The 25,357-nt window shown below is 33.8% G+C and overlaps 1 protein-coding gene and 1 non-coding gene across 5 annotated transcripts; both read left to right on the forward strand.

The window, feature by feature from the left end:
- Positions 1–25,117, forward strand: LOC146168043 (inositol hexakisphosphate and diphosphoinositol-pentakisphosphate kinase 2-like). 4 transcript variants are annotated; one of them, XM_083381371.1, is made up of 30 exons: positions 1–115; positions 1,857–2,052; positions 2,164–2,334; positions 2,400–2,554; positions 2,643–2,756; positions 3,039–3,200; positions 3,273–3,394; positions 3,725–3,826; positions 3,899–3,985; positions 5,146–5,319; positions 5,929–6,011; positions 6,257–6,385; positions 9,971–10,092; positions 10,159–10,274; positions 10,608–10,661; positions 13,203–13,269; positions 13,514–13,655; positions 13,725–13,854; positions 14,235–14,328; positions 14,464–14,588; positions 14,944–15,058; positions 15,390–15,464; positions 15,963–16,124; positions 16,433–16,534; positions 19,204–19,398; positions 21,406–21,508; positions 21,664–21,768; positions 23,450–23,556; positions 23,888–24,041; positions 24,698–25,117. In XM_083381371.1, exons 1-30 carry the CDS (start codon positions 92–94, stop codon positions 24,700–24,702), a joined length of 3,492 nt encoding a protein of 1,163 aa, XP_083237497.1. In that variant the 5' UTR covers positions 1–91; the 3' UTR covers positions 24,703–25,117. The 4 variants fall into 4 exon arrangements, with proteins under 4 accessions (XP_083237497.1, XP_083237505.1, XP_083237512.1 ...); XM_083381379.1 differs by having other exon boundaries at positions 2,655–2,756; XM_083381386.1 differs by lacking the exon at positions 10,608–10,661.
- Trnaa-ggc (transfer RNA alanine (anticodon GGC)) lies at positions 4,278–4,352 on the forward strand. Its single transcript has one exon. It is a non-coding gene; the product is annotated as a tRNA-Ala (tRNA).
- Positions 25,118–25,357: the final 240 nt, after the last annotated feature.

Below are 25,357 nucleotides of genomic sequence, written 5' to 3' on the forward strand. Positions count from 1 at the left end.
AAACTTTGTTGCTGCAAATTGCCATAAAATTGCTTGTTTGTTAATGCAGAAACAGTTTTGCTGCTAGCGCTGTTTACGATTACGCAACCGGATGATGGAAACTGAAGTGAAAAACGTAGGTGTTTGTTCTAAGATAAGGGAAATTAGCTAGTTAATTTGCACATTTCTTGATGTAGTTTTGAGATTTGTATGTACTTCGTAAATGATAAATTATAAGACAAAAAAAAAGCTAAAACCATCCGCCGATCACCATGACAGGTTTATAGCGGTTATGCCAAAATGTTTAAGTTACACTGTACAAACCAATAATATAAAGACATTTATTATATTATAGATTGGTAGCAATACTTTCGCACCCTAACCCAAACAATATGCATTGTGGTATGCGGTATTATTATCATTTTTTTTTGCATAAGTTTTCACGTACAATAGTGAAAGAGCGGCTAAACTTTAAGCCCGTTTGGAAAGTATGACAATCACAAGGATGTCTAATAGGTACATAACTTAAAAAACAGGATAATTGGGCACACCAAATCTCAACACTGGTATCCTGCCTGCTAATCTAATCACAAATATAGGTGCATTTTCTAACTTTTTTTGTAGCAAGTTTGTCTACTAAAAATTACAACTGCACTTTTTATAAATGGACCATCAGTGTTACACGAAAATTATCAGTATGTGATCTTGGAAACTGTTTGTAATAGGCTTGTTGGCCTTGAATGCACCATTTTCGAATATATATACATTTTAATTTAGAAAAGTATAACCTACCGGTAAAATATTTAAATCATGTTATACTGTGGAATATCCCCTTTACTATTTAGTTGTTTGTGCAAACAGGATGCTTTCCCCTCTAGGATGTGCCCACTTTATGGCTGTGACAATATTCCGGGCATCACATCTATTTAAAGAACATTCAGCCCGGCTATCTCAAAGACTAGAGTATTTTGTCCTTTAAAACATTTTATTCAAATGAATAATCATTTAATTTACCAATATTTTTATACCCAAAACCTTTGTTTAGATTTTTAACTTCAAACAATTCCTAAATTTTTCTGCTGCAATGGAAACTAACATCAACGATTTAATTATTGCAAGTGCCAACCTTTATTTTAATGTTTGTAATGCCAAAATAAGTAAAGAAATTTTATACCGTAAAAATCCCCACCCATTTCAAAAAAGTAGCAGACATTTAAAAAAAAAGTTTCAGCCTGGTATTCCTAAAAAAAGGTTTTATAACTTTTAATAATCTTTATACCTATTTAAAAGTTATGGTATGTTCACTCATATTTCTAAATAGTTTATAGGTTATTAACAAATTTAACTATGAAGCAATTAGTGCATATAAGTATGTAACAATTTTTATTACTAAGCAGAAACAGAAGATATTCATATGCTTGAAACCCATAAAATACTAGAATAATTTTTTGGTATTTTGTTTTAGTATTATTGACTTAGTTTACATTGTATAAATTAATGTTTGTTGCTGCTGAGACAAAAAATTAACCAAAAAAATAGCAAGCATAATTGTAAGATTTTATAATGCTATTTAAAAGCTTGCAATATAGTGTCCAGTAATCCCCTATTATAAGGGAGTAGAAATATGTTTGAGGTTATAAAATTGAAAGTTAAGTATTGTAATACAACAAAGGATTTGCGCCTTGGTGCATTTATTTATCAAATGCTCCTTTAGTTGCTCATGTGTGGTTTGTTAAATAACATATATTTTTGTTGGTGTGCTGCCATTTTTTAAGATCAGTTAGCGTGCAGCATGTCAAAAAATGGTTACTGCTTAATGTGCAACCCCTTTATTTTTGTTTTCCCTTTAATAGTACTAAATGTGATTGTTGTTTTAGGATGGACAAAAGCAGATTATTGTTGGTATCTGTGCAATGGCAAAGAAGACCAAGTCTAAACCTATGCAGGAAATTCTGAATCGACTACACATGTTTGAATATATATCAATAGATGTATTTGATGAAGATATAATTCTAGATAAGCCTGTCACAGAATGGCCTCTTTGTGATTGTTTAATTTCATTTCAGTCTACAGGTAAGAAAAAACATTTATTATTTTTTATACTGGGTTAATTGTCTCTCGTCAGGATATTTGTGCAAAGCTTGTGCAAATTGTTTTCTTTTATTTAAATGATGTTGTATTTAGGTTTTCCACTGGGAAAAGCTGTTGAATACACAAAACTGCGTCAACCATTTCTAATAAATGACCTTGAAGAACAATTTCACTTACAAGATAGGCGAATAGTGTATAAAACTCTACAGCAACATGGTATTGAAACACCAAGATATGCTGTCTGTGATCGAAGCACAGGAAAAGGTTTTAAATATTATTATTGTTGTTGTTAGTGACATATTTAATCCAAAAAACGGAAACTTTTTTAGAATGCCATTTTGAGGAGTATGAAGATCACATTGTTGTTGGTAATGAAGTTTTTCATAAACCGTTTGTTGAAAAGCCTGTTGATGCTGAAAATCATAATATCAACATTTATTATCCTTCTTCTGCTGGTGGAGGATGTCAAAAACTCTTCAGAAAAGTATGCATTTAAATTTTGGCGGACATCTATTATACCAAGGCGTACTTAAACTTTTGACATTGGGTTCTTAGGAAATTTAATTTTCCAGATGTCTTTTCAGATTGGAAATCGTAGCAGTCAGTATTCAACGCAAAGTTGTGTTAGAAGGACTGGCTCTTACCTTTATGAGGACTTTATGCCAACTGATGGAACTGATGTAAAGGTTAGCAAACAATGAATAGCTCATTTTATGAAACATATTCCTAAATTGAAGTTTTATGCTAATGACTGTTTAAAAAAACTTTATTTTAATTATAGTTCAACGGGATGTTTAAAGAACAATATTTAGATTAAAATTAAAATCGGATTAAAAAAAACAAAACAAATGTTTTTTTACTTAAAAATGTAACTATTTTTTACACTAAGTTTAACAAAAATGATTGTTTCTAAAAACAGGGCCAAGATATATATCTTAAAACTATTTTTTTATTATTTTAACATCCAGGTATACACTGTTGGTGCAGATTATGCACATGCAGAAGCACGGAAGTCGCCAGCTCTTGACGGTAAAGTAGAAAGAGACAGTGATGGTAAAGAAGTGAGATTTCCAGTGATCCTTTCAGCAAAGGAGAAGTTAATTGCTAGACAAGTTTGCCTTGCATTTAAGGTGTGCAATGTTCCTCATGATTTTCCCTTAATTATTTTTTTCTTTTTTGAAGTTTAAATTTTGTATTTGCAGCAAACTGTTTGTGGATTTGATTTTTTGAGAGCACATGGAAAGTCTTTTGTATGTGATGTTAATGGATTTAGCTTTGTTAAGAATTCCATGAAATATTATGATGACTGTGCTAAAGTTTTAGGGTGAGAACCATTTTTTTCGCTTAGATTAGTGGTTCCCAACCAGTTTAGTTCTGTTTACCCATCTAGTCGATATTCAAATCTAATTCCCCCTACGAATTTGTTTTGCTAAATATCGTTAACATTAATATTTTCATGTAATTCTTAGAACAGAACTTAAACCCTCGATTATAAGCTGTAAAGCCTCTATACAAGAACTTTATTTTTCTAACATAGCACATAGCACAGATCCCCCCCCCCTTCGTTGGGAACCACTGCCTTAGAGCACCCGACAAAGATTATGAAAGTTTTACACAAGTTATTTTGAGTCTAACTATTACATTTGTTGTGCAGAAATATTATCATGAGAGACTTGGCACCTCAATTTTTAATTCCTTGGCAAATTTCATCAGATACTGAAGACATTCCAATTGTCCCAACAACTTCAGGAACTATGTAAAAATCATGCATACCAATATATTTTATCAGGATTTGATCAAAATGAGTTTTCTTGTTTAACATTTTTAGGATGGAATTGAGGTGTGTAATTGCTGTTATTCGCCATGGTGACCGTACGCCAAAACAAAAAATGAAAATGGAAGTAAGGCATCAAAAGTAAGAAAGCATTTTTATTTACATGTTTTGTCATCTATAGGTGTTATGTTGATTGTAGTCTTTATTCAATTTTATGTTTTTTAGGAGAAATTAACCCTACTGTTTTATATTCTTAGCCTATATACTGTAGTGAATATATGTAGATAAAAAAGTGAAAAACAAGCTTATACAGCAAGGGTGGCCAAAACCACAGAAAGGTCTTTGCAAGCCGAACTGTATAGACTTTACACATCTTGTTATAACAACCACCACTACTGTTAATTAGGGATAACTCTAGGACTAGGGTTTCTGAGCCTGCATAGCTCAGTTGGTAGAGCGACGGTCCCGGCTTGACCGGAGGTCGTGAGTTCGAACCTCACTGCAGGCTAGTTGTTTTTCTAGTCTGCTCTGCTTGCATCATAGATCAACAGATTCGGTGAGTCTGCGATGGCTTTCGGTGTACTAATTATACGTAAGCCGTAGTCGTTGGTCAAAAAGCAGCTTCGAAGGGCTAGATCTCAGTTATTAACACACATATGTGTGAATGTTTCATTGAATAAATGATATGGTACTGTGGATCCCCTTCTATGAGGTTGCTTGTACTAACAGATTGAGCAAGCATTGGCGCATGGTTGTTTTCTCGACTTGCTCCCTTCTGAGCCTGCATAGCTCAGTTGGTAGAGCGACGGTCCCGGCTTGACCGGAGGTCGTGAGTTCGAAACTCACTGCAGGCTAGTTGTTTTTCTAGTCTGCTCTGCTTGCATCATAGATCAACAGATTCGGTGAGTCTGCGATGGCTTGCATTGTACTAATTATACGTAAGCCGTAGTCGTTGGTCAAAAAGCAGCTTCGAAGGGCTAGATCTCAGTTATTAACACACATATGTGTTAATGTTTCATTGAATATGACTAGGGTATGCTATTTTTCAGGGGTCTAACTACTTGTACCTTCGTTGCAGGAACAAGATTTTCACAAAGCAGCAAATAATTTGCTTTTACTTAGTTGAAGAGGCCAGAAAATATGAAATGGCCTTGTGCCCAGTTTGCAAAATAGGTCACAGGCCGCATGATTTGCATTGGCGGACTGGATCTGGCCCACGGGCCGTTTGTTGCCCACCTCTGTTTAACAGTATAATTGAATATTGTGTCGCTAAACTTAAATATCAATATTTTTATTTTTAGGTTTTTCGATCTTTTCACAAAATACAATGGTCATAAAACTGGAAAATTAAAGTTAAAACGTCCCAAACAGCTGCAGGAGGTTTTGGATGTGGCAAGATGTCTACTTGCTGAACCTGAAACCATTGTTCAAGAGAAACTACACAAACTTGAGCAACTGAAAAATGTTTTGGAAATGTAAATAAATGATTTTTTTGGTTTGTCTATCCTTTGTTAAACTATCCACACCCGGGGCATCAGACATGCTGCCGTGCATGACCATTTCAGGCGGCTTTTTTTTAAACCGCTTAAGTTTTTTGCAAGTCTTGTGCAAATGAAGCTGTTTCAGTTTTAGGCTGGTATTCTGTAAAATGTGTGAAAAATTTTCAACACGCCAATACTTAAATTTGGCAATTTAAACCTAAATGTTTTCTATAAACTTGGTTAGTTGGCCTGTTGTAGATTGAGGAATTAGGTCTAAACAAGGTGCCCCATTGCCGCCATTCACACACATGTGGCCAGCCAAAAAAGTGTTCACAGCATGTTACTGTCTACCACCCAGCTAAGAGAAGAAGAAGAAGATTGAATATGTATGCTTATCTATTGTAAATTAAGCGTAGGGCAGATGAATAAATTTAATTGATTGAAAAACGATTTTTTTTCTACATTCTGTTGTTGCAGCCAGCTCACATATTCAAATGACTTCATGTGTTAGTAAGAATTAAGTTTGACACCCCTATTCTACATAACTGTGTTGTATAGCTGTTAAGATTTTATAGATACATATTGTCTATTTCATAAATGTAGGTATGGCCATTTTTCTGGAATAAATCGAAAAGTTCAATTCAAATACATGTCATCTCGCAATATGACATCAAGTTCAGAAGATGGTGAGTGTACTAATATTTAAAAGGAAATAAGTATTATACTGTTTTATAGCAACTAATTTCAGTAAGATATAACATTAACTAAATAACTTTTATAATAATATAAAAACAGCATTTCCTTGCTTGATATTTGTTTTTTTAAAAACAACATATGTTAAAAAAACATACTTGATTAATTAAGTAGAAACTGGTGTAAAAGAAAAATATTTATTTTATTTTAGCGTTGAATATTTATTTTTAAATTTAAGATTTGCAATCATACACTGGACCCTCTCTACTTTTAATATTGAAGTGGGGAGGGGAACTTACACCTGCTGGTAGAAAACAAGCTGAGGAGCTGGGTCAAGCTTTTCGCTGCATGTATCCTGGTGGTCAAGGTAAATATAGTTTTTTGCGATGCCAGAAATTTTCTGTTCTAATGTTACTTAATGCAAACAGTCTGATTGTATTTGGAAAAAAGGCAGTTTTCTATTCTGTGCTTCACAAGCCAAGCCAACATTTTTTGACAATGTAGAGCTATATATTCGTTAATTTAGGAAATTTAACATTCCAATTTTATTCTGCTTTGTGTTAAGGTTTAATTTAGTTTTACATGTTTTTAAGTATATATTTACTTACCATGTATATATGTCCACCGAATTTAACAAGCAATTTTTCAATTACTTACAAAAAAAAATGTTTTCATTAACTTTTGTACAGATCCTTAACATCGGTGCCCATAATATGGTTTTCATTGAATTTTTTAATCACATTTCAATACCACTATACTTCTTGATATCATTTTTTATACTCAAAATGCAGTAAAGCATTGACTCAGGGTCAGCCATTAAAAAATTGTGATTCACAGTAAGAAATGTTACGAGGAGTAAGTAATGTAGTTTAAGTATAAAAGTTGGATACTGTTATCACTGGTTTTATTCCTTATTTATAAATGCCTTTCTAACAGCATTATGTGTGCAAATAAGTTCAGATATGCCAATAAAAAATGTGAATACCGATCTTCAAACATTTAAGTTTAGCAACTAAAAACACTGCCTGAGTGTTTGATAGACTACCAAATCCCAAAAGATTGCAAGTATAACTGCAGCTGTTAGTTAGGAAAATAAAACAAGCATTACCATAACAGCCACACCCTGCCTCGACTTGAAAAGTGTGGCACCTAATTTTATCAGTTTTTATTCTTATTACACCAATAGTTATACTTACAATTTTGTTGTCTTCTTTCTTTTGATTGTGTTGCAACTTTTTGTAGTACTTGAGACAATTGAGTAGTTTAACTATTTGCGATCTCTCCCACTATTAATGCAATATGGGTAAATTTCATTTGCTCATGCAAAACAAAAGTTTATTCTTTTTAAAAATAGTTCAAATGTTGATAATTATGTGTCCGTTTGTTTAAGATCAGGTAAAACATTTAAAAAAAATTATCTCTTTTCTAGCAACTTTTTTAGAAACAGAACATGCAATACCCCAAAATTGTTACCATTTACAGAGATAATCCAGAACTTTGTTTTCCAAAATATTTTTAGTTAAATATTTACCTTCTAATTTATATAATATAAACTGCTGCTACCAGGCATAATAACAATAACCAAAACTGCTCCTCTGGTAATTGTAATTGTTAACCAATGTTTCGGCAACCTGTTCAAATTGCCTTCTTTAGGGTGAATAACACTGAACGCTTGTAGTACAATATATGGAAAAAAAACAATGGAAGAAAAAACGCGAGGAACAACATATTAAAACAAAATGCAAAAACTAATATCAACTAAAGTAGGTGTTTGTAGCATGCTAAGAGCTTCATATCTGTTTTGATGTTCATGGTGTTACACTTCTTGTGAATGTTCCAACATTCCAGAAATAATATTTTTCCATAGTCTAACTATCGTGGCATTATAGAGCCTGCACCAAAATTAATTGAAGAGCCTTGGGAGGTTTTGTATGGTTCGAAAGGGCAGACTTTTTTGCGCCATTCTTCGCAACATTCCTTTGGTGTTATTTTCTGCAATCTTAAACAACCTTCCGATATACACCAAACTACAATCTGCACAGGGGATAGAATATGCAATCCTTGTTGGTCAAAGAAAATTATGTGGTCTTTTGAGTGACTCTGAGGCTTGTAGAAAAGTATTGGTAGGTTGCATACCAACCGCTAAACCGAAGTCTCTCAACGCCGTAAGACTTTGATTAGTTTTAATATGCAGATTGTATTTTGATGTATATCGGGAAGACCAAAGGTCGTTAAAGAATCGTCTAAAGAACACCAATGGGATATTGTGAAGAATGACATGAAAGTCTGCACTTTTATACCCACAATATCCCCCAAGGCTACAAATGATTCGGTACAGTATCTTTAATAACACTAGAGTCAGACTATGGGAAAATATCATTATTGAAATCATGAAACATTCACAAGAAGGGTAACATGATGAAAATCAAAACAGATGTGATGCTCTCAGCAAGTTAAAAACACCTGCTCAAGGACTAGAGGCTATTTGTGATCGCAATTTTTTTCTTATTGTGTTGTTCCTCAAGTTTTTTCTTCCATTTTTTCCTTTGTGTTTTTCCATATATTGTATTATGAAAGGTTGGTGTCATTCACCTTGAAAGAAGGCAAACTGAATATGTTGCCGAAACGTTTGTTAACTAGCTGTTTTGGTTTACTATTATTTGCTTATGTATTCATATTGTAGTCAAAAAATTAAATTACAAATGTTTAACCTTCTAAACAACATGATGTGTTAGTTAAGTAGTCAAATATTATGCTGTACTAGATACAAATTTACTATTGCTATTAATGCGTTACCTATACTTCATGTTGCACTTGCACTGAGTATATGATATTGGAAATCACCTTGACCCTTACAAGATGACATAACCTTGCTTATTATTGACGTTAAGTTGAACCTTGAGTAACCTCTGTAGTACTTGGGAAGATTTCAATGGAAGTTACTATTTAATTTAATGCGTTTAAGGGAATTCTAAAATCTCTGCACCTGTCATTACACGTTAGCTGATTGCACAATAACACTTGATTGACACTTAATTGTTAGATGAAGGTTATTGCAAAGTAATTCACCGCCTGAAATAAACCTGTCACCACACTACATGTCTACATTTGAAGAAAGCACAGTAATAGTTCGCCACCGCTATAGGCCTTAATCCAAACTTGGCACTTCAGTATTTACTTTAAGTCACACCTTTGGTGGTAAAACAAAGAAATTTTATTGGTTCCAATTACCCAATATAAATAACCAAATTAGATTTAAATCTAACAATCGATAACTTTACTTGGAACATCCCTCATCAAATCTAACTATCCATAATTTCACTTGGAACACCCCTCATCAGTACCTTCCTTCTTCTTACCCTTTTATTTCTTGTGTCACCAAGTTTTTTTAAAACTTTTTATGATGTGCATGGGTGTACAATTATGTTTTGTGACTTGGAAATCATGAAAGCACCACACAACACAAAGAGCAAACTGTATGATTAATAGAAAATTTTCAAGTAATATGGCAAAGTGTACTTAATAACCACTGCCTTTAAATGTATATCTTACCATCACTTTTCTAATACTACTTATTGTTTTCTTTCTTTTCTCTCCTTATTCTGCTACTGACTCCCCTTCTTCATCTTTATCTCTTCGCCATTCTTTTTTAATCTCTACCCAGTTAGCGGGGAAGTTAAAGGTAAGTTAAATGTTGTTTTATCCTACCTATTCTGTCTTTATTTCAGTTACTATACTTTTTCAGTAAACTTTACTTTTAAATACACATTAAAAGCATTATTATCCCTGTTTTTTTTTTTAAATTCGCTGTGCTTCAATAAGTTTATTGCAAATCATGTGATACAAAAAAAGTATGGAAAAGCATATTAAATTTGAACATATATACAATTATTATATTAAGTTTAAGTAGTTTGTTTAATGTTTGTGACTAGTTTATTTATGTGTCTAATAGGTGACTATGCTGGATTTCCTGGTTGTGGATTACTGCGACTTCACAGCACATACAGACATGACCTTAAAATATATGCCTCTGATGAGGGAAGAGTTCAAATGACTGCAGCTGCCTTTGCTAAAGTTCGTTTGTTAAAATAAGTTAACTAAAAAGCCTTCCAATAGCTTTTTAATATTTTAATTTTTCAGGGTCTTTTAGCATTAGAAGGTGAACTAACCCCAATCTTGGTTCAAATGGTGAAGAGTGCAAACATGAATGGACTCCTTGACAATGAGGGAGACAACTTAAGTAACTGCCAGCAAAAGTAAGTGGTTTCTTAGGTTTGTTTGCAGAAATGCTTTTTGCTGTTAAAAAGTGAAGGCTGTTGGTGCTCAAAGATTTTCTTCATTCAGGTTGAAATGTGTTTCACAGTTTAGCAGTTTCTGGCCTGGTATCAATTTATGGTAAAAAAGTTGATAGCCAAGTATGCAGTAGAAAGCAAATATATGAAAGTTGAGTTTGATCTTGGTTTTAGGTGGTTTTCGCACAAGTTGTATCTTATCTTCACTTTAATTTAACTATTCTCTTTTTTGCTGTAATTGTGTTGTTATATTTTCTTTTCTATTCCATTTACTTCTACTCATTTTCTTGTAACCAGTCTTCTTCACCGAGATGAAGATAGCAATGATCCTGTTGGAATAAAGCAGTCATTGTATGTTGTGTTTGTTGATCTTGATGGTTTTGCCTTTGATTTGCATGGTGTTTGCACCCACCTCTCTAGTTTCACAAGCCACCTCAACAGCTCAGACAGAATTAAAAAAAAAATCACATTTATAACTACACTTAATTAGTGATATTTTTTATGTCTTAAAATTATTATTTTATCTAAGAAGTTTAGTATCCTTTTTTGTTGATACCAACTTTTTTTGTGGATACCTTCTTGTATGCATTTAATTTGTTTAAAGTTAAATTAAATATCATTTTAGTCCCAGGGCTGTACCTTTACCAGGTATAACTGATTAAATTTGTTTAGATTGTGGGTGGTAAACATATATAGTTTATGTATTTTTTTAGGCATTAACTCATAGTGGTAAATGTTTCAGAAACTTTTTAAACAGAGAAACTCTTAGATTACTTTTTAGTGGTAGAGGTACATTTATATAAACATGAGTTACCATTTTGTATTGATTACATTTGATTAATTATACCTAGCATTTAACACATCTTAGTTGTTCAAAGTAGAATCCTTAGGTATTTTAGAATAGTAAGTTTTGGAATCTAGAGTAACAGATCCATAATTTTAAATGTTTTATGTTTTTATTAAAGTATTTCACTTATGTTTATTTTAAGGAGGGTAAATATATTTAATCCTTTAATGACAAAATAGCAAAAAGTTGCCAAATCAATCTGAGAAAATATGTTTATTGTAGAGGAAAATAACATTTCAAATAAATAAAATCAAAACAATTTGTGTTTGTATTCAAATATTTTACAAGAATGATAATACTGCTAGCACTCTATGACTTGGCAGTTACGTTATGTGTCTTACCTTGTTGCATATTGGCCTAGAGTTGTTCTTGCGTAACCTATTATCGCTTTTTTCTGGGACAATAGCGCTTAATGTTGAAATCAATGATACTACTTTACTTTTGTATTATTAATGAAATGTTACTTTTGCAACATAAACGCATTTATAGAAGGGAAATTGTAAGGTATCTTCACATGACATTACATGTTAGCATATTGCCCTATAAAATTTTATTGATATCAAAATTATAAGGCAACAGATACCAAATTGGTCATCCGGAAAAATGTTAATGTCCCACTGCATAACCACATTTAAAACAGGCACTATAAATGTTTTAAGCATCTGCACTTATTTAAACTTAGCACTGCTGTATATGCAAATCAAGATTAACATTCCTCTTTTAAGAGGTGTGTTTTAAAAGTAATTGAGTGGTTGCAATTACCCAATATAAACCAACAATTTTAATTTAAATACCTACTTTGAAGATAATCACATCATTTAGTTATCACCTTGCATGCACAATCAGCATGTACATTATATACTGTCATAATTAAAATTTATCATGTATATCAGTGCACCTAAAACTAATTTTTTTCATTAAACCAGAGTGTTCGGCAAGGCATTACAATTATTATAAGGTTGGGTTATTATCAGGTTCTATGTGATAGTGGTAAGTAGTTTTGACAACATTTTCCAACTAGGAATTTTATGTACTACAATTCTGTTGTTGTCTTCTGACCTTCTATGCGCCGGTTACTATATAGTCTATATTACATAGATGGCTTTTTACCTGTGCAACATTGGGTCATCTTGTTTGCTAAGAGATGAGTACACTATCTTTAAAACGTTACATATTTCCTTAATTATAGTTTGTATCTCACTATGGATCCTATCAACAATAAGATATCTTTTATCCTGCAGCAAACTTAAAAAATATAAACAAATTTGCACATGCGTTTTACAAATACATTAAATTATAACCTAATCATCACCTTAACTATGCAACAATGTGGGACATAAATACTATAATATTGTCAGATATCGAATGGCCATTGTTCAGTAAGTCTTGTATACTTGTTCGCATGCATATTGGTAAAATAAAAACAACTAGGTTATCTTCCAAAATCGAAAAAATTAAGGATATTTTGAGACACACTGGTGTGTCTGGCACTTATTTTGAGAATCACTGGTTTAATGTGTCAAAAAGTAATTGTCTGTAAAAAAAATTGTGCAGTATGGCCTAGCGTGGAGCCACATTTCTCACACCTACAGCAATTTTTTGTTCAGCTTTATTTGAACAGTGCTAAATCATTTTTTTAAATACCAAAATAGACATATACAACACAAAACCTTTATGTCATACTTATGGGCTTCAGTTTTTAATTGATAATTGTGCAGTATTGTTTTTTGTTTATAAATTCCAGTGTCTGCACCCTAATCTTTCTGATTAACTTAAATATTTTTAATAAATCCCCTTTTTGCCCACAAATCTATTGATTTTGTGAAAGATTTGAGCATGAGTTCTAGTTAACAACACACTAATCAGCATTGTTATAGGTAATTCAATCAATTTACAAACATGATTTTCCTAAAATGCGATTAAGTAAATAAATCTACTGAAAAGTGTATCAGTTGTCTATTAAAGTATAAAACAAACATAATTGTTTATATATATACAACTATCAATAAAAATTATACCAAATACACATATATATTTTTTTACAGAGTAAAGTCTAAGTTACAAGATCTTCTGAATAAACCAGGGCCTTTGACTGAGGAAGACTACAAACAGGCATATTACTTCTTAATATTGCACTTTAAATCTAAGTTATTGTAAACATAACTTGTAAAAAATGTAACCTTATTTTAATAACTGTAATTTCAAAGTAAATTGTTTGTTTACTTTGGTTGTAATCATTTGTTTGTATAGTTGAGTTAGAGCTGTATATCGTTTTTCCACTATTCATTCATAATATTTCCTATTATTTAAGCTGCTTTATACTAATATTTAAGTTGCTTTATGTTACTTATTACAGATTGTTCCACTACAGTCCCATTCTGTTGTCAAAGCAATTAAATTTGTTGTAAACCCCCATGATCAATGTGAGAAAATATACCAACACATGAAATCTTTAACCTCACAAATGAAAGATGTCTTGGCAACTGATAAGCGAAAGTGTAAATATATTGTATATATATTGGTATTAAGAGTTGTTTGAGTTGTCTTTATATGTAATGTGTTAACAGCTGTTAAACTCTACCACAATGAATCAGTTGAAATAATGCTGCAGAGATGGGCAAAATTGGAACGGGATTTCAAGCTGAAATCTGGACAATATGATATTAGCAAAATACCGGATATTTATGATTGCATAAAGTAAGGCTTTACAGTTTAATAGTTAATAAACAATTCTGCAGAATTGAACTTCAATAAATATGTTTATTGTAAAATTTGTTGCACTTACTTCAAAACATTAGGTTATGAATCAACCATTAAAAGGAAGTTCAAAATTAATACCATTATACCATGTTACAACATATCACATAACACATTAATAATATTAATGCATTGCGCATAAATTTGAAAATGATATTAGATTAAGCTTCATTGGCACAACATTTTGGTATAATGTTTGTTAAAATTATTTTCAAAAGCTGTGTTTAACTTGAAAAAGCCTTTAACCTAACAGTTGATAGTCAAAAATATAGGTATTTGAGTAATGGTTAAACATTCATAAAGTGTATGTTGTTTTACAGATATGATTTACAACACAATGGCAAGCTTGGTTTAGAGAACTCACTTGACCTTTACACTGATTCTAAAGCACTTGCTGATGTGGTAATTCCACAGGTAAGTAATGTGACAATATGTTTAAAAGCCAACTTGTTTACAATATTTAATTATTATAGTAGCAAATTATTGCCATTAAAATTTAATGTTGTCACAGTTTTTAAAGCTCTTAAAAAATATATTTGTGTTCTTAAGGAATATGGTATTACGAGGCATGAAAAGTTGGAAATTGCTCTTGGTTGCTGTGTTCCTCTTCTTCGCAAAATCAGAGTTGATTTGCAGCGAAATTTAGATGAAGATACATATCGATTAAATCCACGGTAAACGATTTAAATCCATCGTAAAACTATCTTAATTAAATCTTTTGCGTTTTTAGTTCTAGTCATCACATTTTTTTTGTAATTTTTAAACAGTCCTTAAATTTTAGTGTTACACGCAACATCTAAAACCACCCTTTTTAATGTATATTGTCATCTGGTGTTTCATTAATTCAAAAGTTTGTATGTAACTTTTTCCTAGCGTACATTAGTTGCCTTAGATTGTTTGATAACAGCTACTTTACTAAACTAGACGACCTTCGGGATTTCGACACCCAGAGTTCATCTACCAGCACTAAACAGTAATATGCGCAAAGTGCTAATTAGGAGCTGAAATATATTGACTTGTTGTCGACAGTTACTCGAGGGGTGTGTTGTCGCCTGGTCGCCACGTCAGAACCCGACTCTACTTCACTAGCGAAAGTCACATCCACTCCCTACTGACAGTGCTCCACTACGGTGGTCTGTGCAATGTAAGCTAGTTTATATTTATGCTGAAAGCGAAGCAATATGTTGCCTTAGTCATCCAATCATTTTCAATATATTTTGTGACTTGTTAGAAATGTGCCATTTCTGAAAATTTACATTCTTGTTGACGTCTCTAAAATACAAAATTTCCATCCTTGCAATTTGGCCACCCGGTGTTTTATGATAAGGGTCGTGATCGTTACTCAGTGGTAGCTGACCTCAGTTACAAAGAACATGTGTTTTCTAGTTTAAATGTGTTACAGCTTGATTTTAAACCATCACTCAAAAAACGTATCTGACAGTCTGAAAAAAATTACCTATTTTTCTCCGTTTAAGGAGAATTGCGACCCTCAATGGAAAGCGGCAATGGAGTATGTTGACGCCGTCACCGAACTCAACTATATGACCCAGGTATATCAAAGAAGGGCAGCAATAAACAGGAATTTTTAAATGACACTGTAAATATTTGAATGTTTCTTTGAAAGAAAATGAACCTTCCTAAGGTTAAAAAAAGGAACCACAACTAATGTCTTAATAGCATTAATCTCATAATGGGTGTCAATTTACAGACGTCTCGCGCAGCGTTTTTAGCAACATTACACACTTTTCACCTTTGTTTCTAATTACGTGCCCAAAAGCCAATTAACACCAGCGAAAAACGCCCGTTGAACTCACGTAATAGCATACGTGAACATTAGCTGAAAATCTGCTTCTCTATTTTTCGCATTAAAATTTTCTTTTCAGGGGAAATATATGTGCTTGTCCAATATGCAAATAAATAAAGCCACGAATAGCTTAGCAGCATTAGAAACAGATTTATTTGGATTTTGCATTAGCTCAATCGTCTTAAACCAACTTGAATAAAACACCATACGTGAAATATATTTATTAGCTCACGATTTGTCGCAGATCGTGATTATGTTGTACGAGGACCCGAACGAGGACCCACAATCGGAAAAGCGATTTCACATCGAGCTTCACTTTAGTCCCGGAGCAAAGGGAAATCAGCTGGAGGAAGATTTTCCTCAGGGAGGTGGATTTCGTCCCGGATCTAAACCGCCAAGTCGCGCAGTATGTCCTTCTATCGGTTAACATAAGTGGTTATGTTAACCGATAGTGATAGCAAGTTGTCGGCCATTATCGTTCTTGCCCACCTTAGAGACATCTGTAACATACGTAGCCTCGCCCTCTGCTCATCAGTATAATTAATCTTGACTTGTTTCAGCATAACTATGATATTTTGCCATGTTACTTATGTGACTCCTTGTTTAAATTGGTTAAGATTTACATTTTTTTTGAAAAAAAAAGGCAAAGAAGAAGTTAGTAATTACCCTAAACTATAGTTGCAAACATAGCGCCATGCTTAATATATTGTTTAGGACTCGCCGGTAAACTCCCCAGAACGAAGGGGAAGCATATCTCACGAACCACCAGCATCGGGTCGTGACAAGCCCCCACTGCCAAAACCACAAGAGAAACAGGTTTGTATCCTTTACTGCCACCTGTGTTGTACCAAACAATAGGCGGACTAAAAAATCAAGACATGAAAAGCGGTGTTGAAGTTCTTCGCATTTTTACTGATGGCAATATTAGCACGTCCGAATATGAACATACTACATTTTGTGTGCAGGCCTAAACGTCCAGCTATTCTAAAAGTCATACTAGCTGACGTTAACGGTTCATTGGCCCTCATTCAATGATTTTAAGTGGGCCTCCCATTTCTGATGATATAAACGTTAACTTGTTCTGCATGATTCGACATCTATTAAACAATATATTTCTTAGAGTTAGGGTAATATTCAAATTAAGTATCTTGATAAAAAAAATTCAAAATAAAACAATGCCGCCGCTTTGGGTTTGACTATAGGGTCAGAGTTAGGCACCTTGGTCCTAACTCCCCAGTCTTTAACACAATTTCAAATAATGTTCCCATTACCAATCTCCAAATGTATACACATTAAGTCTCAAAATGTGCCAACATTTTTTTACTTTTAAATGTGAGCACACTTTTATCTCAAAATGTGTGAATATATCTGCGTGCACGTTTTGTGTTTGTACACAAGAGCTTGCATTCCCGTCTCGCTGCATGGCTGAACAGAAACAACGTAAAAGGGTTGACATTGTGTTTATTTTCTTTCTAAAAGTGTTACTCAATACAATGGTCTAACTACCAAGACAGAATAGTTCGACAAAACGCACAAAATGCCATAAATAGATTAATTTGTAATCATTGCATTTTGGAGGAATTTATTCGTTATAGCAATAACATCTTAGTAGGGTTTGGGTCAGAATAATCCGAGAGTCGGATGAGAGAATAACGAATAAAAACAAACTATTTTTGTTTCGAAATATTCAGGGTAGTTTGGGAAATGAGTTACCCAGTGAGCAAATGCAAGAATCAGCGCAAAATGAGTACTCGAGAGATGAGAAAGATGAAATTGACCAGGAGGAGCAGTTTGACAGTGAAGTGGAGAAATTGACAGGAATGCTAAGGACGGCTGTTGTGTTGGCGTCGTTTACAGCAGCTCGTCATTTTTCTAGTGTGTGCAACGCCAGTAGCCACGAACAAGAAGCTAGTGAGTTAATAAACGAAGATCGCGAACGCCAACCAGCTATCACGAAAGCGCAGTCTTGTGGCACCATAAACCACCGAGTAAGCGTTCTTATTAGCATTGAGTTGGCGTTTTAAGGTGTGATACAGATAGTTTAAAGTTTAAACCCTAACCCAAATAGATCCATCAATTATATCACCTGACCATCACCAGGATCATTGTTCGTATCGGAAAGGTTCAGGTGTTATAGTTTTAAAGCTACACAGCAACCTTACACTTATTTGAGAAATATTATTTAAATACACTTGTTTTATAAAGATCATATACTATTCTGGAAACTGCTCATGTGACTCCTTCTATTATCCTGGGTCAAATCATAGCATTACTACACGCGTTAAACACTTTATATGTTTATAATAAAGTTACCCTTAACCTATCATGTCATTTTGCGTATGTACCTGTTTTGAATTATTGTTCACATTGTTATAGGAGTACAAGTGGTTGTTTTTTTTCTCATTATAACATAAGCTTAATTCATACAAAAAGTTCAGATGTTTATCACGGCTGTTTTTTTATTTTTATCATTCCAGCGAAGATTGTTTCAATCATTCCATCAATAATTGTGGTGCACTTTTCGAACGTCTAGCTTAGGGTTTGGCAACCAGTCCAACCATTTCTTTCTTGGTTAACCGCAAAAAGGTACAGCTTACATAGGGGCAAAAATAAAAACCACTCCGTTTCTTTCCCAGAAAACGTAAATTATGCCTTTTTTAGGTTTGTTGATATTTCAATATTTTATATAAAACACCTTGGTATCTCCATAAACTGTAACATAACTTAAGGATTCCCACATTACCTATCTCAAAATGTGACCACATATCTGAGTGCACGGTTTGACGAACGTGTAAAAAAAGCTTATATCCCCGTTTTGCTACAAGGCTGAACAGAAACCACGTAGAAAGTTTTCCGTAAAAAGCCATACACTGTGTGTTATTTTGTTTCCAAAGGGGTTTCTTGCACACAATGGCCTTAGTACCAAGATGGAATGAGTCACCAAGTGAACAAAATGCTATAAATAGATTTATTTAGCAAAAAATACTTTTTAAAGAAAGTCTTTGAGTACACACGGCGCTGACCTATGGTCACATAGAACATGTGTAAAAACATTTTGCAAGCGTTGAATTTTATCACTTATCTAGTTTCAGTTCGCAAAAAACTTAATGTAGGTGACCTTGTGGCCCCGCTGTATCCGCCTATGGTCACGCACATGTCTTTACTGAGGTAGTGTGTTATAAATATCTCCCACCAACAATATTGAGGAGGTTACGTAAACGCAAATAGTTATGGAAACTGCTGGACTAAAAAACTCCATCAATATGTCCAAGTTTCTCTATTGACTTGATTTTATGAAAAGGGCATAGAAACAGAAACCGATCGAAACCAGTAATATTTAATCTTTAACCTAAGCAAACAATATCGACACCGTGTACATTCTAAAAAACTAAAATACAACATGAACCGCATGTTGTTCGCTTTAGAGCCACAGTTTGGCAACCGCTGGTCTAGCTATAATATATTTTAAAACTGTTTTTGTTCAGCATCGCGCCAGGTTCACAACCGGTACAGACGACGAGGAAGATGACATCGAAGAAGAAGAAGTGATTAACGATGACGACGGTGAAGATGACGACGACGAATCGCTTAAGGACACGTCAGTAGCTGTGCGCGCGTTCTTGCGGAACAGCAAGCCTCACCGTTCCGCTCCACCACCCGCACTCTACATGAAACAACCGGTTAGTTGTTGATGCGATTTACCTGCGCCGGATTGTAACCACGTATTAAGGTATAGCACGTTAGTTGGGGAAGGATCGCACTGAAAACTTTGTCTTCAAGGCTCGTTTTTACATAAAATAATTAAAACATGCACGAAGCTCTGAAGAGAAATGCTATGATTACTTTTGTCTGCATTTCTTCTTGAACAAATAACTATCGCGTTGTCATTAAAATTTTTTTGTTGTTTTTAAAATTTTTGTCGTTGCCCCCGCAAACAAAGTAAATATAGGGGCTTGAAAAGTTAATTGCATTGTGCTACAAAAAAAGCTTTAAAATTACAGCATCCGCTTAGCATTTGCTACTTGTGACTTGGTTTTGTAATAGTGTTACATTCTTAAAGCCTCACCTTTCGTTTGCTTTCTGAATACTTAAAGGTTAAAAATTATTATTTTTGATGCTAAAACCGTGTCTTACATTTCTTATGGAAAGCTTATTGGTGGTTACACAATTTAGTTTGATGCGAAACCAAAAGTTTTGAAATTTGCTTTAACAAAGCTTTAAATCAGGGGTTCCCAACCTTTTTTACACCGTGGCCCCCTTCGAAAATTTTGAGAAATCAATGGCCCCCCTATTTTTTTCAACCTTTTGAAAAAATTAAGGAACGACATTTAATATTGGCTTATACCAGGGGTCGGCAACCTACGGCCCGCGGGCCAGATCGGGCCCACCAATGTAATTCATCCGGCCCGCCGCCTTTTTGACAAACTAGACACGAGTCCTGTTTAAATACTTTTTGACTATTTTAACTACGTAAGTGCGAAAAATTTTCACGCTTTGCGCGAATGATCTTTATAAACATGCGGTTTGTTTACGTTTTGATGCTGTCTTTTAAACTAGATCAGCGCTACTTTACCGTTGCGCCGCGAAAAGCTGCCAAGTATTTTGCGGACAAACGAAAAACGCATTCAAAAATATTGGGCATATATTTAACTTTTTTATTTTTTATTTTCAGCAATGTAATAAAAACTTGCAAGCAATTTAAAAGAAATGCTGGTATACCAAACAAAATCGAGCTTTTTAGATGTTGAAAATAAATAAAGAGTTATTCGAAACGTTCAAGATGATACCTACTTCTGTATGGGCTTTTATATTCTTATTACGTCTTACTACAACCTTCAACCATTATGCTCCAAAATCGAGCTTGCTTCGCTTGCCAGGTGCGCCATGCCACAAAAAGGTTAATAAAAACTGAACTCGACTAACTATTAAGGTTATCGCGTTCCTTAAAGTAGTTTTGTTTACATTTTATTAGTAGTATGGATGACGGCGTGTGAACTCGAATTTTAAACCAAACAAACGTTTCCAACACTTTACTGCCTCCTTAAATGTAATTAAACACGTTTTTAAGTGCAAAAAAAGATACGAGGCCGGCCTGATTCAGTTGTTCTAACATTTTAATAACACAATTCTTAGTTGGCATTTTGTGCGTTAGTGGTGAAAAGAGCCAGCCGCTTGTCATATTGAATATCCAAGACACTGCGCTGCGTTGTCTTCAGAAGTAACAGTGTTGTAAACCCACATTCACAACGATGTGTTAATGGGAAAGGCAACAGCAATGGCATTACCATTTCATGAACAGGTTGGGAACTCCTGCTTTAAATAAATGGCTTGCTTTTCTATTTACTTCATTCAGATTTATCTTAACTGAATAGCTAGTCGTAGGGCTTCAGGTGAAAATTAGCTTGATGATATGTTTGCAGCAGAATTGATGCTTTTATTTTCGGAATTTATGCAGATAAAACTTGCGAATTATGCAGATAATAAACAGTGCAATATCATGTTATATTTAAAAAAGATTAATTGTAAGAAATATTGGTTCCGCGGGCCCCTACTTTCGATCTGCGGCATAATTGGCACGTTGACCACGGGTTGCACACCCCTGACTAAACAATTCTCAAAGAGAATTTGTTTCATTTGAGCCTAGATACTTAAAATAATGTTATTATAAAAACTAACTTGTTGTAAAGGATCAAGGACGAAAATACAGTGCCCGTCTTGTGCGACCTCACATCTACGAAGATCTGTATGGAATGAACCCACTGCGACCTTACGAGTTTAAAGGTGGTTTAGGTAAGTTTAGAGCCGATTAAGCATTCACGTTTTATTTCTATCTATTATGTTGCGTAATGCGAATTGCATTACTCTTGATTTATTTATAACAATGCCTATAGCGCTTCACAACGCGATGTGAACCAGGTGATTTTGATGTTGTGTGTTTTTGTTAGGATCGCGAAGCAAGCTTTTCAGCAACAGAGTTCTTGGCAGCGCATCGAGTTCATTTCCGACACTTAATAAGAAAAGGCCGGTCCAAAAGCTAGAGCTTGGTGAAGGTAGGTAAACCACTAGATATGTAAAATCACGATATAAATACGGTATCGCAGAACTGTTTGCAATATATCTTGGCACACGTATAGCTTAAATCAAAATATAATTTACAAAACTTGAACGAATTTAAACACGCCAAACTCCTCATAATTTTTTATGCACTTTAAATTTATATTTACTATTTAAAGGGCTAGATTAAAATAGTCAAATTTTAGTGTTTAAGTCAGTGTTTTTAACCTATAGGTCGTGACCCAAAATTGGTTCGCCGCTTAATTTGGTTGGATCGCCGACTGCCGTACTTTATATAGTTACATTTTTTAAATTTGTTCTAATTGTGAAAAACATTCGAAACATCGGACATATTTACTAAATTCGAATTTATGTATGTTTTGTTCTTATACAAAAAACTTTAGTTAGAAAAGTTGGATCGGCAAAGCTACGCAGTAATACTAACGTTTAGGATTTTAGGTCGCCTCGATTTTAGGTTTGCTCAAAACACATACTGTCATCTAAGCTAAGATATGAACAATCCAGCTGCACTGAAGCATCAAAAGTATAACTTCAATTAATATTAAACGCTGTGTTATTAACTTTTCAATCAATCATTCCAGTATTTGAAATCGTATGTCACTCAGCTTTCGCTTTAATGCACTTTCTTCCGCTAAAAATTACATAATCTCATGCTGAATTTTGTTAGCTAAACTTCCCTGTTTTTGTGCACAACGTTGCTGCACTAACGTACCTAACTTCAATACAGAAGTGCAAATCACTATCTCAATTAAAAAAGAGGGTTGTCGAAAATTATCAAAAAAATATGTAAATTATAAAATAGTATCGAGGGTAACTAAGAATATTTTCCTTGAAAATATTCTCATTTAGTTTTTTCCTTGAAAATATTCTCATTTTAGTTTTATATTTAACATATTTGACCTTAAGCAAAGTAATTAGTCGATGACGTCAATTTATCGGACGATCGTAACGTTTTGCCCGAACTAGTATCGGAAAAGTGCATTTTTTTTCAGCATTGCTTCTGGTATACCAATTGTCAAACATTTATCATGTCAATTGACAAAAGATAAATGTATTTGCAGAGTCCAGTGGTCCATAACCTTTCTAAGCAATGGATTCGTTATCGCTAAAAAGATCACCAAATTGACCTTAAATGTTGAGATCAAAGCCACTTAGGTTTATTAAATGTTTGTTTTTTCTTAACAAGATAAGGGTTTTGTTCTTGATTTTTATGCTTTGCTTCTGTAGAATCGGTTGTAGCTGTGATTTGCCCCAACCAAAATTGAAATATCTCGCTTAAAATTTTAAAACCCACCTGAAAGAGCTCGCAAGTCGCAGCCCACTGATTTAGGCCCGCTTAAAACAGAATTATCCTTATAGACCAGCCTACCAAAAACTACCGACCTGCGGTAAGGTTCGAACTCACGATCTCGGCCAAATCCTGACAATCGCTTTAAAAAACTGAGCTAATAAGAAACGACCATAGCACCGTTGCCTGCTTTATCCTGTTTGTACGTTGAACTTCATGTTATGGTATCAACAGTCCGAATCAAGCACTGACCCAATGACTCCACATGTCCCTCACATTTCAAGCAATTCATTTATGAGTCATTACTGCACTGTAAATCAATTACGCAATTGAGTTCCGACAAGACTGACCAATCGTTATAACTACAGGTGGCTACGAAATTCACCCAAGCGCGTCATCGATTCGTCCGTTGGAGACGTTGCACAATTCACTTTCGCTCAAGCAGATGAATGACTTTCTCGACAATGTTGTACAGGTAGCAAACAAAGTACAAAGAATCAAAATTTTAGAAGAAAATTAAAATAAATTCCGCAATACCTGTGAGTAGTGCATAATACCTGTCAATTTTAGGTGTGGACTCCTAGAGTATAGTAATTCTTATTTAAGTATTTTGTGATAAATAAATAAACAGTTATTCAATAAGGGCTTCACCATTTTCGAAATGTAGGCAAAAAAATTGCGCAAGAAGCTCAAATCAAAGCAGAGCTAAAAACATACACAGGCAATTTACGTACATTGTTACATTACGTTGCCCAAAACTTTGAAATCCTATGTTTAATTTTTGTTGTATTATTGCCTATACATAGATGGAAATCCAGGACGGGACAAACGACGACATTTTCACGATGGGAAGTTCAGCTTCTGAGCCGGTATTTAACGCTTTTGTTCCCCTCAAAGTTCGCCCCAATAAATATGAGGTGGAGTTGGACTTACCTCAGCCCACTGATAAACCTGGAACAAGTAAGAGTTGTATAGCTAAAAATAGGCTCTTCAAACCCCAGTTAAATCTAAACCAAAAGTCAGTCGATTTATAGGATTTTGTAAGAAGTATGTTTATTTGTTTAATCATGAAAGTGCACCATCAGTTATTTAACTGTACTGGTAATAAATATCGACGGCTTAAAAGTAGATTCATAACCACTCACCCCTTAATATAAAACTTCTCAGGTTTTATTTTCTAATAATATATTGGTATTGTGACAAACTGAACAAGTTAGGGAGTATTGTAACACATTCCTAAATTTAATGATACCTTCGTTTTTAGACGGAACTAACACTTTTGCTTCTATTATGATTAGCTTTTATCTAAAGTTTGATTTTTTCATATTTTGGTAAACCGCAAATGTTTTTGTGTAAATTAGGAACATATATTTTTTTGTTTCTTCTATTTCCCATCATTTGTTTTTCTGGTGCAGGGATGATTTAATAAAAAATTATCGGTTTAAGAAGTTTAAGGGTTGTGTTTCTAAGCTAAAATTTACTGAAACATAGGAAAAAATGACGATGTACTTTTCCTCACGAGTTTTTTTTTTGCCTTAAAAATTTTCTCTATTGCAAGGTAGCTGTTTCATTTTCGGTCTAAGTCCTTTGTTTCAACTTAGGATTTTGTATTTTAGGTTAGTTCGCTACGCCATTGATGACCAACCATAAGAAGTCACTGTGATGGACGATTCTCAATGTTCCTTGTGCCTTTTACCTTTTGTTTGCAACAAACCAGTTTGTAAGGTTGTTGTTGTCAGGCAAAGTACACGCAACAGCAATAAAATCGCGAACAATTTTAATAAATATTTATACGTCGTGTAATTGTTGTTCATCTTTCTGAAAGTAAATAGGGCTATTTGAAAAGTTATACGCCAAGATTTTTCTAACGTGGCACTTGCCTGATAAATCAACTTAGATTACAACGTAGTTTTATCGAAGGCGGTCAGCAAACTTTTAGAATTTATTGAACACTATCTAACAAATATCAAGGATATTGTATTGGTTTGAATAATGCCTAATTAGCACGATGTTGTCATTTTCATCGATGTCTAGTGTGACGGTGCTAAATGTCAAAACAGCAAACGTAATAAGAAAAAAAATATTCGTAATTAAAAATATATTCCTGATATTTTTTTTTGGGGGGGGTTAAATACGAATTAGATTACGACTATCTTAAGAGCACACAATCAATTCACTAATTAAGGAATGAATGAAAGACACGCACATATGTGCTTATTAACAACTGTGATCTGAGCCGTTTTTACCAACGATTAAGGCTTCCGTATCATTATAGT

Source organism: Ascidiella aspersa, chromosome 1 (assembly GCF_963924565.1).
Source record: "Ascidiella aspersa chromosome 1, kaAscAspe10.2, whole genome shotgun sequence".
Taxonomy (NCBI): domain Eukaryota; kingdom Metazoa; phylum Chordata; class Ascidiacea; order Phlebobranchia; family Ascidiidae; genus Ascidiella; species Ascidiella aspersa.

What these genes read in the sequence shown, in the direction of transcription:
- LOC146168043 (XM_083381371.1), top strand. Translation starts at nt 92, where the DNA reads ATGATGGAAACTGAAGTGAAAAAC. An exon ending in ACATATCGATTAAATCCACG is followed by an intron (nt 14,589 to 14,943) that starts GTAAACGATTTA and finishes TGTTGTCGACAG; the next exon opens with TTACTCGAGGGGTGTGTTGT. An exon ending in AACTCAACTATATGACCCAG is followed by an intron (nt 15,465 to 15,962) that starts GTATATCAAAGA and finishes GATTTGTCGCAG; the next exon opens with ATCGTGATTATGTTGTACGA.